A 17,236-nucleotide genomic window follows, 5' to 3' on the forward strand; every position below is an offset into this window, starting at 1 on the left:
AGCTGTTTTTCTCTTATTTTCACCCCCCTTTTTTTTTTCTTTTTTTTTCTTTTTTTTCTGTTTTACATATACCTCAATAATACAAAGCCCTTTGATCAGTTTTCTTAACCAAAAAAAGCACAGAAAAGAATAACACAGCTGTTTAAGAAATACTCCAAATGGTAAGCCTTTTTTATTCGCATGCATTCATCGTTTGCACCGAATTATTCCCTCTCATTTTCACTCTCTCTTTCTCTCTCCACATGCACACCCAACATCTATTCATCGAGTTGTTAAATGTTCTTTGAAATGTATATGTACACTTATTCATGCTACTAAGCGAATTAATACTTTTTGAAACCATGTCCCATTTATTTATCTTTCAGTCATTTATATGTTTACAGATTATATTTGGTTATTTCCTGTAGCCGCTGATAATCAAACAAATCTCATTACTGTTTGTTTCCTATGCTGAGCATTTATGGAACAGTATATGATTTTTTTTAGAAGAAAAAGGAAAAGTCAAAAGAATAAGATGATTTAGCACAATAGAAGATGAAGCATAATATACTTGGTTTTAAACTAGGCATAGAAACTACAAATATATAAGAAACTTATGCTTGTGATTAAAAACTTAATGCAAGTCAACAAGGTCTTGTAGAAGATTGAAATGAAAGCCTTGATTGGCTTACATATATATAGTTCATCTGTAGAGGCATGCCTCAACTGTTCCAGCTTCCCATTTCCTTTCATTTAGCTAGCTAAGCGTTGGGCCCAAGAGAAAAAAATAAAGATATTATAAAGATATATTAAATAATTAACTGAAGAGCAATTTACCATTGATGCTCTTAATTAAGGTTCACTAGCTTTGAAGCACTGGCAAGACTTCGCATTACATCAACCTGAGCTCGGAGTGATATGATATAATCTAGGGTTTCCTCAATCAAAGAGACGCCATTCATAAATTCTCCCCCAGGGATTAGACTTCTCAAAATTTGTCTTCTTTTCCCAACCAACGTTTTCACAATAGAGCTCGGTCGAGCCGCTTGAGGTGCACATTTTATTGTTCTTCGGATTACGCTACTCCTTTTCAGGATCTTCTTGCTTCTGATCCTCTTGTTGTATGCCATTGCTCCTACTGGAACCTTCTCCGTCGGTTGCCTCTCTGACGCCGGACCCAATATTTTCTCAGCTAGATGTTTGTCAGCATTGCCTTCTTTAACGGCATCGGCAATGAGAGCTCGACTCCAACAAGTTGTGCCCTTTCTTGCAGAAGCCATGGCTACATCTGCTGACAACTTAATAACCTTTTTTCTCTTGAAGATGCTCATATTCTTCTTTGAGGAACGACATCTTTGGAGACCCAGTATCCATTTCTTGAGAAATTCCTGCTTCAGTGAAAAAGGAGAACGCATCCTGCACAAAGGAAAGAAATTATCAGTTCCAATGTGGTATCAGTACATTTGTTATATTATATACTACGGTCCTTTCAAACGATAACTATCACCCGAATAGTCACATTTCTCAGTTTCACCTAATGCTTATATTGAAGTAAAATGGGAAAAGAATATGTCATGAATCGAAGATTTAAGTTTAAAGATAAAGCAAAATACAGGAGGCAAGAGAAGTAGCTAGCTAGGGTTTCAAAGAAGAAAACATTGGTGCGGACAGAAGCGTAAACCAAGAGATCAAGATTGTGACCATACAGTACACAGCATTGCTTAAGCTTAGTTTAGCTGCTGGATAGATATGCGCAAGGTTAAAGTACTAAATATAAAGTAATATTAAACCAAAGCCAGTACGTACCTTGCTAAAACTTGTTCTTGTATAGAAAGAGAAAATAGCAAAAAATTTAATCTAGAGAGAAGAAGCGGAAACGAAGTTGCAGAGAGGGAAAGCAGTTCAACAGATCCAAGAAAGTGCATCAGAATCCAAGAAAGAGGTTCAGAGAGAGAGGGAGAAGAAATGAGAGAGAAATGTGTAGGAACCCCATTTATTTGCTCAAGTGAAAAGCAGTGGTGGGACTATAAGAGAAAGACACAGCACATGCAAGCACATGGCATACATGGCCCACCGCACAAACCCTAAACGATACATTAAAATAAACTACTTCTACTTTTATTAGACTTGTAAAGCATACAATATTAAATAAAAAAAGGTTCATAACATTACTGTAATGCAAACCTAACATTTTTAACTTGCTATGAATACAAACAAAAAATCCTAATATGCACTCGTCATTTCATGGACAACTATAGCTAGCTGGTTTTTCTTTGTGAGGAAATTAAGGAGAAAATTAGATTTTAGCTCGAAGATAAAATTATCCCAAAATGTTGAAAAGAATTCTATAGCAAAATGTTGGCATGTTAATTCCCTGGTAACATAAAATACAATAATGCTTATTGATAACTTATATACTAGAATAATGAAGGCTAAGTTTCAAAATAGAATTAAAATAGGATTGCAAAATATTGTGAATTTAAAACTCAATTAATTGAGTGAAGAAAAGAAAATTTTCTTATCAAAGTAGCTTTTGAGTCTGATTCTTTAGTGAGATTGATCGCTGTCTAACCAAATCATTCATGTGGATTTGATACAGTTAAAAACGGAAACTAAAATATGGTAGTGTAAGTTTAAGACTGAAAAAGATGAGAAGAAAAGTTGAGTGTTACATTCAAGACTGAAATGACTTTTGAGGCTTTTTATTTATTTTGTGGCGATTAATTAAAGCGTACCCTACCCTCAAAATAGATAAATAAATAAAGCGTACCCGGGTAATGTATCGTGGATCACAGGGCGTCTGTGCCATTAGTTTTCGGCAGATAATCTGACCTACGTGGTATAGTTTTAGTAGAATGGGTGAATGACAACAAAAATTCATTGAGATATAAGTTCCAATTCGTGTAAAAGAATATAAGAACATTTGAAAGGGGAATATGATAAACACTAGATCACTTTGGACATTGAGAAGCATTTACTTGTACAAATCTAATACAGATGTTGATAACTATAGTATACATCTGATACTTATAAAATGTATATTTATATTTTTCCTTTTAATTTCAAACATATTTACATTTGCTAATTATCTGTAAGTTATATAGTATAATATATATTTATATAAACATGAGGTTCAAAAAAACTTGAATTGACGAAAATACTCATTATTTTTTATCTTATTACTAAATTTATAATTAAAATAATTATAGCATATAATTTAAGATTAATAATTAAAAAAGTTCAAATAAAATAGAAGTTTTGATAATTGTACTTTTAAAATAATTATAACTTAATAGAAGTTGTGATAACTACACATTTAAAAATAATTAGATTTTAAATTTGTAGTTATTAATTTTAAAAATTGTGTTAATTTTAAAATAGAGTTATTATTTGAATAGAATTGTAACACCCCATACCCGATCCGTTCGCTAGGTTCGAGTTACGAGATGTCACATTCATTACCGGAGCAACTATGATCAATTTAACAATTCATACATTTGATTAAGTTCATTATATGATCATAACATATTTTACAATTATAATCGAGTTTTAAACGAGATTACGAAAGCTTTTTTGATAATTTGAGGTCGTTTAAGGACTAAAATGCACAATATTAAAAATTTTCAGATTGGTGACACGACGTCGGGGTACCACTTCGCGACTTCGAACAAACAGTGAATAGCGTCGCGACGTTAAAGGTTCGTCGTGACAACGTGACATTCTGTTTACAAAGTTTCCATATTGTGTGAATCCACTTTAACTGAACCAAAAGTACCTATTACATATTTCAAGCACTTAAAAATAATACATAATTCAAATCACTATTTAAGAAATCCTTAAGTAATTTTATTTTAGAGATTCTGGTTTTTTATGATTAAACTAAGTGAGCAGTTATTTCAATTCGAGATATAAATTATTTAATCAAGATTTCAATAGATCAATTGATTTTAAGTTGATTTTTTGCTTGAAAATGATAGATCTCGTATTACCTAGCTAAGCTTCTGTTTTAAAGTGATTTCTAACTTAAAATGAGATTTGGGTGGTTAAACATCTATTTCGGCAAAACCAGTTAAGCCTTCGGTATAAAGGTTAAAAGACATTAATTTGTGATTTTAGAATGATTTAATTATGTTTGTTGTTGTTCGTAATACCTTCGTATTATTTTTGATGTGTATCTAAAGTACCAACTCATTTGGGAGTGTTCGCAAGCAAGGACAAAGGCAAACAAAAGCTTACTTGAGCTTTGTTATGGAAGTAAGTTGCTAAGGTGAACGGTCTTGTGTGTTATAATTAATACACAAAACAGTGAGTTAAAGGGGGCTTAGGTGATCAAAACATCTTATCTAAGTCCTAGAAGTAAGTACTCTTACTTGAGTTTTGATTATTTGATAAACAAGATTATATATGATGTGAATGGCTAAATGTGTGATGTGATTGTATATGTTGAATATGTGACTGGATATGTCTTGTGGGTAGTTTCACTTATGCACACACCTTTGATATGAAAATGAGTTTCTCCTAATGAGCAATATGTTAGCACTTGTTTAGATCTATAATTAAATGATATTTAGGATGTATGAAGTCGGAATCTATTCTTAGACAAGATTTGAGTGGTTCAAAACCTATTTCTACAAAACTAGTTAAATCTTCGGTATAGAGGTTAAGAGGATTTGAATTTTTATTTTAGAATGAATTAATTGTGTTTGTTACTATTCGTAATGCCTTCATATTATGTTTGATGTGTATGTGAATTGCCAACTCATTTGGGATCATCCGCAACCAAGGACAAAGGCAAACAAAAGCTTACTTGAGCTTTGTTGTGGAAGTAAGTTGCTAAGGTAAGGTGTCTTGTGTGCTATAATTAAGACACAAAATAGTGAGTTAAAGGGGGATTAGGTGATCAAAACATCTAATCTAAGTCCTAAAAGTAAGTATTCTAACTTGAGTTTTGATTATTTGATAAATAAGATTATATGTGATATGAATCGATAAAGGTGTGATGTGGTTGTATATGGTGAATTGTGACTTAATATGCCTTACAAATAGTTTGATTTATGCACACACCTCTAATGTGAAAGTGAGTTTGGCTCACTAAGCAATATGTTAGCACTTGTTTAGATTTATAATTAGATGTTATTTAGGATGTATGAAGTAGAAATCTAAGCTGAAAAGATTTGAGAGGTTGAACAACTATTTCGGTAAAACTAGTTAAGTCTTCGATATAAAGGTTAAGAGGATATGATCTGTGATTTTAGAATGATTTAATTGTGTTTATTGTTGTTTGTAATGCCTTTGTATTGTGTTTGATGTGTAAGGAACCAAGTTGAGGAACCAAGTTCGTAACACCCTATACCTAGCTATATCGAAGTTTGTAACAACTTATTTGAGCTTTGTTATGGAACCAAGTTCGTAACACCTTATACCCAGCTCAGTCATCGAGCCCGAGTTCTAGGATGCTACACCATCATCTCACATTGACTTCATCATAACCATCACATTTAATACACAAGCATCTTTAGTTTCTTTTGTTACTAAACCAAACATGCGAATATTAAGACATGCAACCTCAAATTAACATTTAATCATGCTAGCATACGACAACCAAACATAAAATGGATGTACATCAACCACTGGGATCACTTAGCAAATTTTCCCAAAATTATTACGTCGATATTGTCGCTTGTGAATATAATATACACATGTGCAAGTGTACACGACGAATCAAATAATAAAGTAGTAAGTAAGATCGTCTTCTCAAGGATCAGATAGGATTAATTTCATTAAGCTATTACTATAAACTATATGAATTAGGCTGTGGTAAAAAAGAATAACAATTTGTAGAGGAATAATCACGTATGCAATATTAAAATCAAATAACTAACTTTGTAATAGCCCGTTTTCAGTGAAATCAGGACAGTGGTTTCTGGACTACAAATTTGAAGTCAAAAAATTTATTTTATTACTATTTTACTGCCTACAAAATGATAGCAATACCGTATAAAAATTTAATTAGGAAATTTTACCATTTACATGCTCAATTTGATAAAAAGAACTAAATCGCGTAATGTGCAAAAGTTGAGTTCTAGTAGCTAAAGGTATTAAATAGCTATAGAACCTTGAAGTATAAGTCCTTAAATGGTAATTAGAACATAAATAAGATAGTGGAATATGATGGCTTGGAATTTTGTGTAATTTTTAAATTTTTTAAAGGTTAATTAAGTAAATTGGTAATTAATGATAAATTTAATAAAATAAAACAAGCTTTCATCTTCTGTTTCTTCTTCAACCGATTTTCATAAGAAAAAGAAAGCCATGGGAGCTTAAATTTTTGGCAAAAAAATTTACCTTGCTTTGGTAAGAATTTTTGTCCTGTTTTCAATTATTTCTATGTTTTCGAGATCGTTTTAGCTTAATCTAGCTAGCCCGGGGACTAATTTGTGAAACTGTTAAACTATTAGGGTTTTGCCATTGTAAAATATACATGAGTTTTGATGTTTGATGATAGAAAATGAATGGTTGTTGTTAGATAAATAACTTTTGTAAAGTGTTTTTTATGAAATTATCAATTAGGGATTAAATTGAAAAATAGAAAATTATACATGGTGAATTTGTGAACTAAATGAAATATAAGGCTTGTTAGGGACCTTATTTATATTTGGCCATAGTGGGTTGTGGTGGAATTTTATGAATTTCCATTTTTATAAGCTAGAGACTAAATTTCAAAGAAATTAAAAGTATAGGGGCAAAATGGCAATTTTGCTAAAATACGATTTTCGGTTAAATTGAATATAATACATATTGAATTGAGCTAAATATATCCTTATAGATCATGACAAACCTCGTATGACTTTAGATCGGGGCAAAGATAAAGTCTAAGATTAGTCGCCTTCGAATATACATTTACTCGTCGAGGTAAGTTTGTGTAATTAAATCGAGTTTATATGTTTTTAATTAAATTATACATTTTTTTGAAATGTCATACATATATACCAATTGTAAATCCAACGATGTACGATGATTACCAAGCCCCGTTTGAGCCTTAGGAATTCATAGGATACAAATGAAATGTCATTAGGGTTTACATGATTTGGGTACTAGTCCTGACCGTCCTACTGATGGCTGAGGTCTTGCATGTGTTACGAAAACTCACAGCACCTGTGAGCAGTATCGTGTAGCTATGTTTCGACCCACAATTTATGAGAGCATACCGATTTACAGCTCATGGGAGCATACCAATTTACAGCTCAAATGAGCATACCGATTAATTGCTTGTATGAGCATACATGTACAGGATTTGATGGATTACAGTTACATGTGTTAGCACACTATGTGTGAGCTATCCCGGGTACCCAACAATATTATAAATGGTGCAACAGGCATTATTTTGATATGAAATGATAAGCGTTCATTACGGACTATTACAGGGGTACATATGAATTATATGGAAATGTTGTTACATGGTATATGGAAAATTGAATTGGATGATACAAGTATATGAAACTTAATAAATTGTTGTGCCCATCCATGATTATTGGTTTGTATATGTATTTACATGGCTAACATGGTTGGTGTATATGTGCTTAGGCATTTGACCAAATTATGTTGGGATATACTATGTTTATCTTACCTATTTTGTGATTAAACAGTAAGTTATGTTTTAACTTATACGAACTAACTAAGTTTAAATGCTTACTCTATGTTATTTTCCATGTTTTATAATGCATCGAAAGCTCATTCGGGTTAGAAGCTTGTCGGAGCTATATCACACTATCCATCGGCTCTTTTGGTACTTTCGGTTGTTTAATTTTGGTTGTCATGGCATGTATAGGTATTGCGACTAATGTTGCCATGTGTTTGGTTGTTGGAAATGACCATTTAGTTTGGTGTGTGATTTAGCACTTCGATGACAATATGAGCATAGTTCATGGCATGTAAATATTAGCCTTATAATGGTTGATGAATGACTTAATATGGTTGAATGATAGAAGATGAAATAATGGTTGAATATGCATATTATATATGGCTTGTGACTTATTGGAAATGTTGAGAATTGGTACTTTGTTTGAATGGCTTACATGATTATAGATGCTACTGGTTGAATGGCATGATTAGTACCATTTGGTATATTTTGGTAAGTCAATTACATGATATGTATTGATGCAAATATGCATATAATTTAGTTGATTATTTGGTCAAATTGAATACATGGTTACACATGTTTATATATTGTCATTTTCATTTGAGGTGCCTAAGGGCATATTGGTTGTATGATGTTATACCATATGTATAGGACTTGCTTATGCTTGATTTGGATGCCTTGTTATGGCTTGTATATATGTGTATTTTAGGTTTTAGGTATATGCCTTGGTGGGTGAGAAAAATGGCTTGTAAAATGACCTATTTTTACCCACACGGGTGTGTGTCTCAGCCATTTGTGACACATGGCTAGGCGACACGGCTGTATGTCCCTTGTAGCTTTTAGAGGGTTGCAAGTCAGGCTCTGACACGGCCTAGCACAAGGCCTGATACACGGGCGTGTGAAGTTAGTTTGAATGGTACATAGCCTGGCACACAGGCGTGTGGCTTGGCTGTGTGACCCAAGCCAAAGAGTTACACAGGCACGGATATAGGCTAGGACATGGCCGTGTGTCCGTACTTCAAATGACCACATGGGTTGGCCACACGGCCGTGTTACCCCTCCAGTGTTGAAAATTTTCACTATTTTCTGAAAAAAATTTTGAGTTTCTGATTTAGTCCTGACTTGTTTCTAGCTTGTTTTTAGGTCCTCAAGGGCTCGTATAAGGGACAATATGTATGATTTTGATTCATTTTAATATGTTTATTGATAAGATTTGAAATGTTTGACATTTATGTTTGTTTGATTTGAAAACTCAGGTAATACACCCTAAACCTGTTCTGGCTATGGATACGGGCAATGAGTGTTACATTTATTGGTATTAGAGCTACAGTTTAGTCGATTCCCAGACTAAACGTAGCGTGTATGAGTCTAGCTATACTACCATTATATAACCTGTGATAGTGTGATATCTCTTAACTATTTTAAAACATCTTTTATATAACAATGACATCCAACCAAGCTGACTCTGATGAAGTTGAGAGTAATGCTCAATCTGTTCACGGAGTAGCATCGAACGGTACAAGGCTCATATCTGAGGGCCGAGAAGGAGAGGCTAAGGAAGCCTTCTTCCAGATGATGAATGAATGGTTTATCGAGTTCGTATGGATGAACTCGGATGCTCAATAACCTCCACCCCCTCCTGCTCCCCAACCAGTTCCCGTTATTCCTCAAGGTTTGAAACCTATATGAGTTAGTAAGCAACCTATTGATAAGATTCATAAATACAGGGTTGAAGAATTCAGAGCTACTATTTAAGATGATCCCGAGAGAGCATAATTCTGGTTAGAGAATACAATTAGGGTTTTTGACGAACTGTCTTATTCATCGGTCGAGTCTGTTAAGTGTGGGGTATCGCTGTTGAAAGATTCAGCTTATCAGTGGTGGAATATGTTGATTTCTATAGTGTTGAGAGAGCAGATCACTTGGGGATTCTTTCAAATCAAGTTCTGAATGAAAGACATTAGTCAAAGGTTTCTGGATTAGAAATGCAAAGAATTTCTTAAGCTCAAACAGGGCCGTATGTCTGTATCAAAGTATGAGTGGTAATTTGTCAGAGTGAGTAAATATGCTCGTAAATGTATCCTGACCACGACTGCTATATGCAAGAGGTCCAAAGAAGGATTAAATAAGGACACAAAGGTTCTAGTTGGAATTCTTGATCTAAAATAATTTGTTTTCTTAGTTGATCGAGTGTACAAAGCCAATGAGTTGAGTAAAGAGAAAAGACATATTGATTTTGAAGCAAGAGACTCGAGAAAGAGATCGAATAGGAAGTCATATCAGTTGGCATCTAAGATATCAAAAGAAGATCACAACCATTCTACAGTTTCAGTGGGGTACTCTAGTAAAGACAGAGGTAACCGGCGTTCGAGTCAAAAACCTCAAGCTACATCTGTAGCAAGTGTGGGTAGTGTTAGAGTTGTTTGGCCCGAGTGTAAGCACTATAAAGGACCATATTATGGTGAGTGTCAATTAAAGAATGAAGCGCGTTTCAAGTGTGGCTCCTTAGATCACTATCTTAGAGATTGCCCAGAGAAATTTGAGAAAGAGAAAGCTCAGACCACGGGGCTCAGCAACATTTCTGCGAGAGGTAGACCACCTTGTAATCCCAAAAAAGTGAGTGGCAGTGATGGTGTAACAAAAGACTCTGCCATGAGATCCAAGACTTGAGCACCAACCAGGGATTATGCTATTCGCGCATGAGAGGATGCTTCTGCGCCAGATGTTATTGTCGGTACTTTCTCTATTTTTGATATTGATTTTACTGCTTTGACTGATCCAGGATCAACCTATTCGTATGTTTCTACAAATTTAGTATCTAGTAAAAATTTACCTGTTGACTCCACTGAATTCATGGTTAAAGGATCGAACCTCCTAGGTTAGTATGTGCTAGTTGATAAGGTTTGCAAGAGTTGTCCTTTGATGACTCGGGGTTATAGTTTTCCTACTGATTTGATGCTATTACCGTTTGATGAATTTGATGTGATCTTGGGCATGGACTAACTAACTCTACAGGATACTATTGTAAACTATAGACTAAAGCTACTATCAACTACGAGGTAAAGATTCGGATGTGCCAAAAATTGCGTTCAGAACCAGGTACGGACACTATGTATTTCTTGTGATGCCATTTGGTTTAACTAATGCACCTGCAGTATTTATGGATTTGATGAACAAAATCTTTAGACCGTATTTAGACAGATTTGTTGTGGTATTTATGGATGATATTCTGATATATTCCCGAGATGAGTCCGAGCATGCCGAGCATTTGAGAATTGTGTTGCAAACCTTGCAAGTTAAACAATTGTTTGCTAAATTTGGTAAATGTGAGTTTTGGCTCTGAGAAGTCAGTTTTCTAGGATACATAGTATCGGCTCAAGGCATCAGAGTTGATCCGAGTAAAATTTCAGCAGTTGTTGACTGGGAACCACCAAGAAACGTATCCGAGGTTAGAATTTTTCTGGGACTAGCTAATTATTATCAAAAATTAGTCAAATGGTTCTCGATGATAGCTACAGCGATGACGCAACTATTACAGAAAGATGTGAAATTTGAATGGCCCGAGAAATGTTAGCAAAGTATCAATTAGTTGAAATCACTTTTGACTGAAGCACCAATTCTAGTCCAGCTTGAATCGGGTAAAGAATTTGTGATTTTCAGTGATGCATCTTAAATGGTTCAAAATGTGTTTTGATGCAGGAAGGAAAAGTGATAGCTTATACTTCCAGACAATTAAAGCTGCATGAAAAGAATTACCCGGCGCATAACCTAGACCTGGTAGCTATTGTGTTTGCGTTGAAAATTTGGCGACACCATTTGTTCGGCAAAAAATGTCATATATTTACCAATCACAAGAGTTTGAAGTATTTAATGTCGCAGAAAGATTTGAATCTGAGACAGTGCAGATGGCTCGAGCTATTAAAAGATTATGAGTTAATCATTGATTGTCATATAGGAAAAACGAATGTAGTTGCGGACGCTCTGAGTAGAAAGTCTCTATTTGCATTATAAGTGATGAACTTGCGTTTCACATTATTTGATGATGGTTCGATCTTAGCTTAGTTGAAAGCTAGACCAATGTTTTTATAGCATATCTACAAAGCTCAGAAATATGATGTTGAGTTGCTAGCTAAGCGGGCACAATGCGAGTCGACTTTTGATTTAGAATTTCAGATAGGACTCGATGAATGCTTATTATGCAGTGGTAGAGTTTGTGTACCGAAGAGCTTGAAGCTTATTTAGAGAATATTACATAAAGCTCATAGTGGTAGCTTATCTGTTCATCCAGGAAGTAATAAGATGTACGGTGACTTGAGAAAGATGTACTGGTAGCTGGGAATGAAACGCGAGATTTCTAACTTTGTATCTAGATGCTTAATATGTCAACAAGGTAAAGCTGAACATCAGATACCTTCTTGATTGTTACAGCCAGTGGTGATATCGGAATAAAAAGGGGATTGAGTTACTATGGTTTTCGTATTGGGTTTACCCTTATCTCCAAAAAAGAAAGATGCAATTTGGGTAGTTGTTGATCGTTTGACGAATTCAACACATTTTATTTTGGTATTGTACAAATTTCTCCCTTGACAAGTTAGTTGAGTTATATGTTTCTACGATTGTCATATTATTTGGGGTCCCAGTTTCCATCATCTCTAATAGAGATCCGCGGTTTACATCACGATTTTGGAGAAAGTTATAGGAAGCTCTAGGTACGAGGTTACATTTTAGCACTTCTTTTCACCCTCAGACTGATGGTCAATCCGAGCGAGTAATTTAAATTCTCGAGGATATGATTCGTTGCTGTGTATTAGAGTTTGACGGTAAGTGGGAGAAATATTTATCGTTGGTTGAATTTGCATATAACAACAGATTTCAATTGAGTATAAAGATTGCATCATATGAAGCTTTGTATGGTCATAAATGCCGAACTCCGTTATACTAGACTAAGCTTAGTGAGAAAGAAGATACACAGGGTTGATTTGTTTTGTGAGACTGAACAAAAAGTAAAGGTGATCTGAGATAGTTTGAAAGCAGTTTCAGATCGTCAAAAATCTTATGCAGATCTTAAACGTAAAGACATAAAATTTCAAGTGGCCGATAGAGTATTTTTAAAAGTATCGCCCTAGAAGAAAGTTCTTCGTTTCGATTGGAAAGGAAAGCTAACTCCATGATTTATCGGGCCGTATGAGATTATTGAAAGAATCAGACTTCTTGCGTATCGATTAGCCTTACCGTTAGAATTATAAAATATTCATAATGTCTTTCACGTGTGTATGTTACGATGTTACCAATCTGACCCTTCACATGTTATCTCCCCGACAGATGTTGAGATTCAGCCTAACATGTCATAGAGTGAGGAACCAATCAAAATTCTGGCATGAGAGGTGAAAGAATTGAGAAACAAGAACATAGCTTTAGTAAATGTTCTCTGGCAATGACACGTAATAGAAGAAGCTACCTGAGAACCTGAGAAAGCTATGAGAAAGCAATATTCGAACCTCTTTTTTGGTAAGATTTTTGGGGACGAAAATCCCTTTAGGAGGAAGAGTTATAACAACCCGTTTTTAATGAAATCGTAATAGTGGTTTTGGGACCATAAATACGAAGTCAAAAAATTTATTTTATTATTATTTTACTGCCTACAGCATGATAGTAGTGCCGTATAAAAATTTCATTAAGAAATTTTATCGTTTACATCTTCAATTTGATAAAAAAGGACTAAATCGTGTAATGTGCAAAAGTTGTGTTCTAGTAGCTAAAGGTATTAAATAGTTATAGAACCTTGAAGTATGAGTCCTTAAATGGTAATTAGACCATAAATAAGATAGTGGAATATGATGGCTTGGCATTTTGTGTAATTTTTAAAGTTTTTAAAGGTGAATTAAGTAAATTGATAATTAATGATAAATTTAATAAAATAAAACAAGCTTTTGTCTTTTGTTTCTACTTCAACAAATTTTCATAAGCAAAAGAAAGCCATGGGAGCTTGAAGTTTCAACAAAATAATTTACCTTGGATTGGCATGAATTTTTCTCCTGTTTTTAATTGTTTCTATGTTTTCGGGATCATTGTAGCTTAATCTAAATCGTCCAGGGACTAATTTGTGAAAATTTTAAACTATTATGGTTTTACCATTGTTGAATATACATGAGTTTTAATGTTTGATGATAGAAAATGGATGGTTGTTGTTAGATAAACAATTTTTGTAAAGAAAATTTTTATGGCATTATTAATTAGGGATTAAATTGGAAAATAGAAAATTATACATGGTGAATTTGTGAGCTAAATGAAATATAGGGCTTGCTAGGGACCTTAATTGATATTCGGTCATAGTGGGGTTGTGGTGGAATTTTATGGATTTCCATTTTTATGAGCTAAAGACTAAGTTGCAAAGAAATTAAAAGTATAGGGGCAAAATGGTAATTTTACCAATATATGATTTTGGGTTAAATTTAATAGAATACATATTGAATTGAGCTAAATGTATCCGTATAGATCAAGGCAGATATCGTACGGGTCTAGCTCAGGGCAACGATAAAGTCTAAGATTAGTCGCCTCCGAATCTATATTTACTCGTCGAGGTAAGTTTGTGTAATTAAATCGAGTTTATATGTTTTTAATTAAATTATACATGCGTTGTGAAATGTCATAGATATATACCGCTGCATATCCAATGATGTACGACGATTACTGAGCCCCGTTTGAACCTTAGGAATTCGTAGGATACAAATGACATGTTGTGAGGGTTTACATGATTCGAGTATTGGCCCTGAACGTCCTACTGATGGCTGAGGTCCTGCAGGTGTTGCAGAAACTCCATAGCTCTTGTTAGTAGCATTGTGTAACTACGTTCCGACCCATAGCTCGTGAAAGCATACTGATTTACAGCAGGTGACAACATACTGATTTACAGCTCGAGTGAGCATACCAATTCAAAGCTCGTATGAGCATACATGTTCAGGATTTGAAGGATTACAGTTATATGAGTTAGCACACTATGTGTGAGCTATCTTGGGTACCCAACAGTAAGTTATGTTTTACGTTATACGAACTTACTAAACTTAAATGCTTACTCTACGTTATTTTTCCTATTTTATAGTGCATCCAAAGCTTATTCGGGTTGGAAGCTTGTCAGAGCTATATCATACTATCCATCGGCTCTTTTGGTACTTTCGACTATTTAATTTTGGTTATAATAGCATGTATAGGTATTGTGGCTAATGTTGGCCTTATGTTTGGTTGTTGGAGATGACCATTTAGTTTGGCTTGTGATTTAGCACTTTGATGACGATATGAGCATAGTTCATGGCATGTAAATATTAGCCATATAATCGTTGATGAATGACTTAATATGGTTGAATGATGGAAGATGAAAACATGGTTGAATATACATATTATATATGGCTTGTGACTTGTTGGAAATGTTGAGAATTGGTACTTTGTTTGAATGGCTTAAAAGATTATAGATGCTAGTGGTTAAATGGCATGATTTGTACCATTTGGTATATTTTGGTAAGTAAATTACATGCTATGTATTGATGCAAATATGCATATAAGTTAGTTGATTAGTTAGTCAAATTGAATACATGGTTAGACATGTTTATATATTGTCATTTGAGTGCCTAAGGGCATATTAGTTGTATGATGTTATACCATATGTATAGGACTTTCTTATGCTTGATTTGGATACCTTGTTATGTGCATTTTTGGTTGTAGGTATATGCCTTGATGGGTGAGAAAAATGACTTGTAAAATGACCTATTTTTGTCCACACGGGCAGAGACATGGGTGTGTGTCTCAGCCGTGTGTGACACACGGCCAGGTGTCATGGCTGTGTGTACCCTATAGCTTTCAAAGGGTTACAAGTCAGGCTGTTACACGACCTAGCACACAAACTTGTACACGGGCGTGTGAGGTTACTTCAAACGGTACACGGCCTGGCACACAGGCGTGTGGCTTGGCCGTACGACCCAAGTCAGTGAGTTACATGAGTATGTACACGGTCGTGTGTCCCTACTTTGAATGCCCACAAGGGTTGTGAGTCACACAGACTGGCCACACGGCCGTGTGACACTTGCAATGTTGGAAATTTTCACTATTTTCTGAAAAATTCTCCGAGTTTCCAATTTAGTTCCAACTTGTTTCTAGCAAGTTTTTAGGGCCTCGAGGGCTCGTATAAGGGACAATATGTATGATTTGGATTTGGTTTTAATATGTTTATTGATAAGATTTGAAATGTTTGACATTTATGTTCATTTGATTTAAAAACACTGGTAATACTCTGTAACCCTGTTTCGGCTATGGATACGAGTTAGGGGTGTTGCAAACATAAAATGCTATGGCAAAGATACGGGGAAAAAGTTGAGAGGTTCTACACTGTTGAATAGGAATGTTGGGATTACTAACGTTTTTTCCTCATAACAAAATAATTTCATGGCAAAATCTTAACGAATATACTATTAAGATTAAATCTAAGGTAGTTTGCTCCTTTTGAGAGTCAGGCTTCAAGCTACCCTACCTAAGGCTTTACATGTCTAGAAGCCTTAAGAAGGATACCCAACACTATTTCTTCCTTTCTCTGTACAAAGCACAACTATATGTCTAGAGTGCTACAAGTATTCAGTCGAATACTCGCTTGTATCATTCAATCACAATACAACTCATCTAACCTTTTCAGAATTAAATCCAGCTTATGGACATACCATACATTCATCTATGTATATTTTAAAATAGTGAAAATTGAATGATATAGTAAATCTAATCAAGATAATGCCTTGGTCATTAAAGGAACTAAAGATTCATCTAGCAATCCCAACTCGATGAGATTAGCTCATTAGGTTGAAATTAAAATCCAAAATGAAAGTATCATTCAACAACATATTTCCACAGTTAGAATTCATAGAAATCAATTAATATAATGAAGGAAGAACTTTAGGAAGCTTTCACCAATCCAGCCCCCAACTCAAGTGCTGTAGTATCTTGTGAAGCATAGGGTTGAATGTTACTCCTTCTTCCTTGTGTTTCTGCTCTGTCGCTTAGCTGCTACCCTTTTTCCTTATGTCTCTAGATCTCCCACGAGATATTTTATGAGAGGAAAAACTACCTCCTTCCTCTCTTTCTCTTTCATCTTTTTATAGGGTAGGTCCCCCTCTCAGCACACACATTTTTCTCCCTCTTTTTCAAGTGGATATTTCTGGTACAAGTACAGCTGCCTGAGAGTGGCATGGATTGATAGCTGAGTCAGCATCTTCCTAGAATTCCTATGGCATTTGTGCTGGCACTCTATTCAACATTTTTTCATGACAAAACTTCAATCCTTCACTTATTTTCCTCGTTTTTTCACCTGCTATAAATGACACACAATTCCTTTCCTCCCATAAGTAAAAGTAACATATAGTGACAATGAAAGCATAATCCAAGCTTCATGATGCAATGTTCTAAAAATTTTAATATGATATCCTAAAATGCAACTAAATTTACTTAAGTACGAATAATTAACCAAGTCTGGAGCCCTGAAATATAACTTTTTTCAAGAGTTATCATACCCCAAAATCTGAGTTCTTGCTTATGCTCAAGCAAAATATGCATGAATGCATGAACGTAGCAATTGTCATAGCA

The 17,236-nt window shown here is 34.5% G+C and overlaps 1 protein-coding gene across 1 annotated transcript; it reads right to left on the minus strand.

The window, feature by feature from the left end:
• Nucleotides 1-583: 583 nt before the first annotated feature.
• On the minus strand, nt 584-1,968 carry LOC105790991 (transcription factor IBH1-like 1). Its single transcript, XM_012618816.2, has 2 exons — nt 1,786-1,968; nt 584-1,395 (listed from the first exon to the last, which is right to left on the minus strand). Exons 1-2 carry the CDS (start codon nt 1,902-1,904, stop codon nt 828-830), a joined length of 687 nt encoding a protein of 228 aa, XP_012474270.1. The 5' UTR covers nt 1,905-1,968; the 3' UTR covers nt 584-827.
• Between the last annotated feature and the right edge of the window lie 15,268 nt (nt 1,969-17,236).

Source organism: Gossypium raimondii, chromosome 8 (genome assembly GCF_025698545.1).
Source record: "Gossypium raimondii isolate GPD5lz chromosome 8, ASM2569854v1, whole genome shotgun sequence".
Lineage (NCBI taxonomy): Eukaryota > Viridiplantae > Streptophyta > Magnoliopsida > Malvales > Malvaceae > Gossypium > Gossypium raimondii.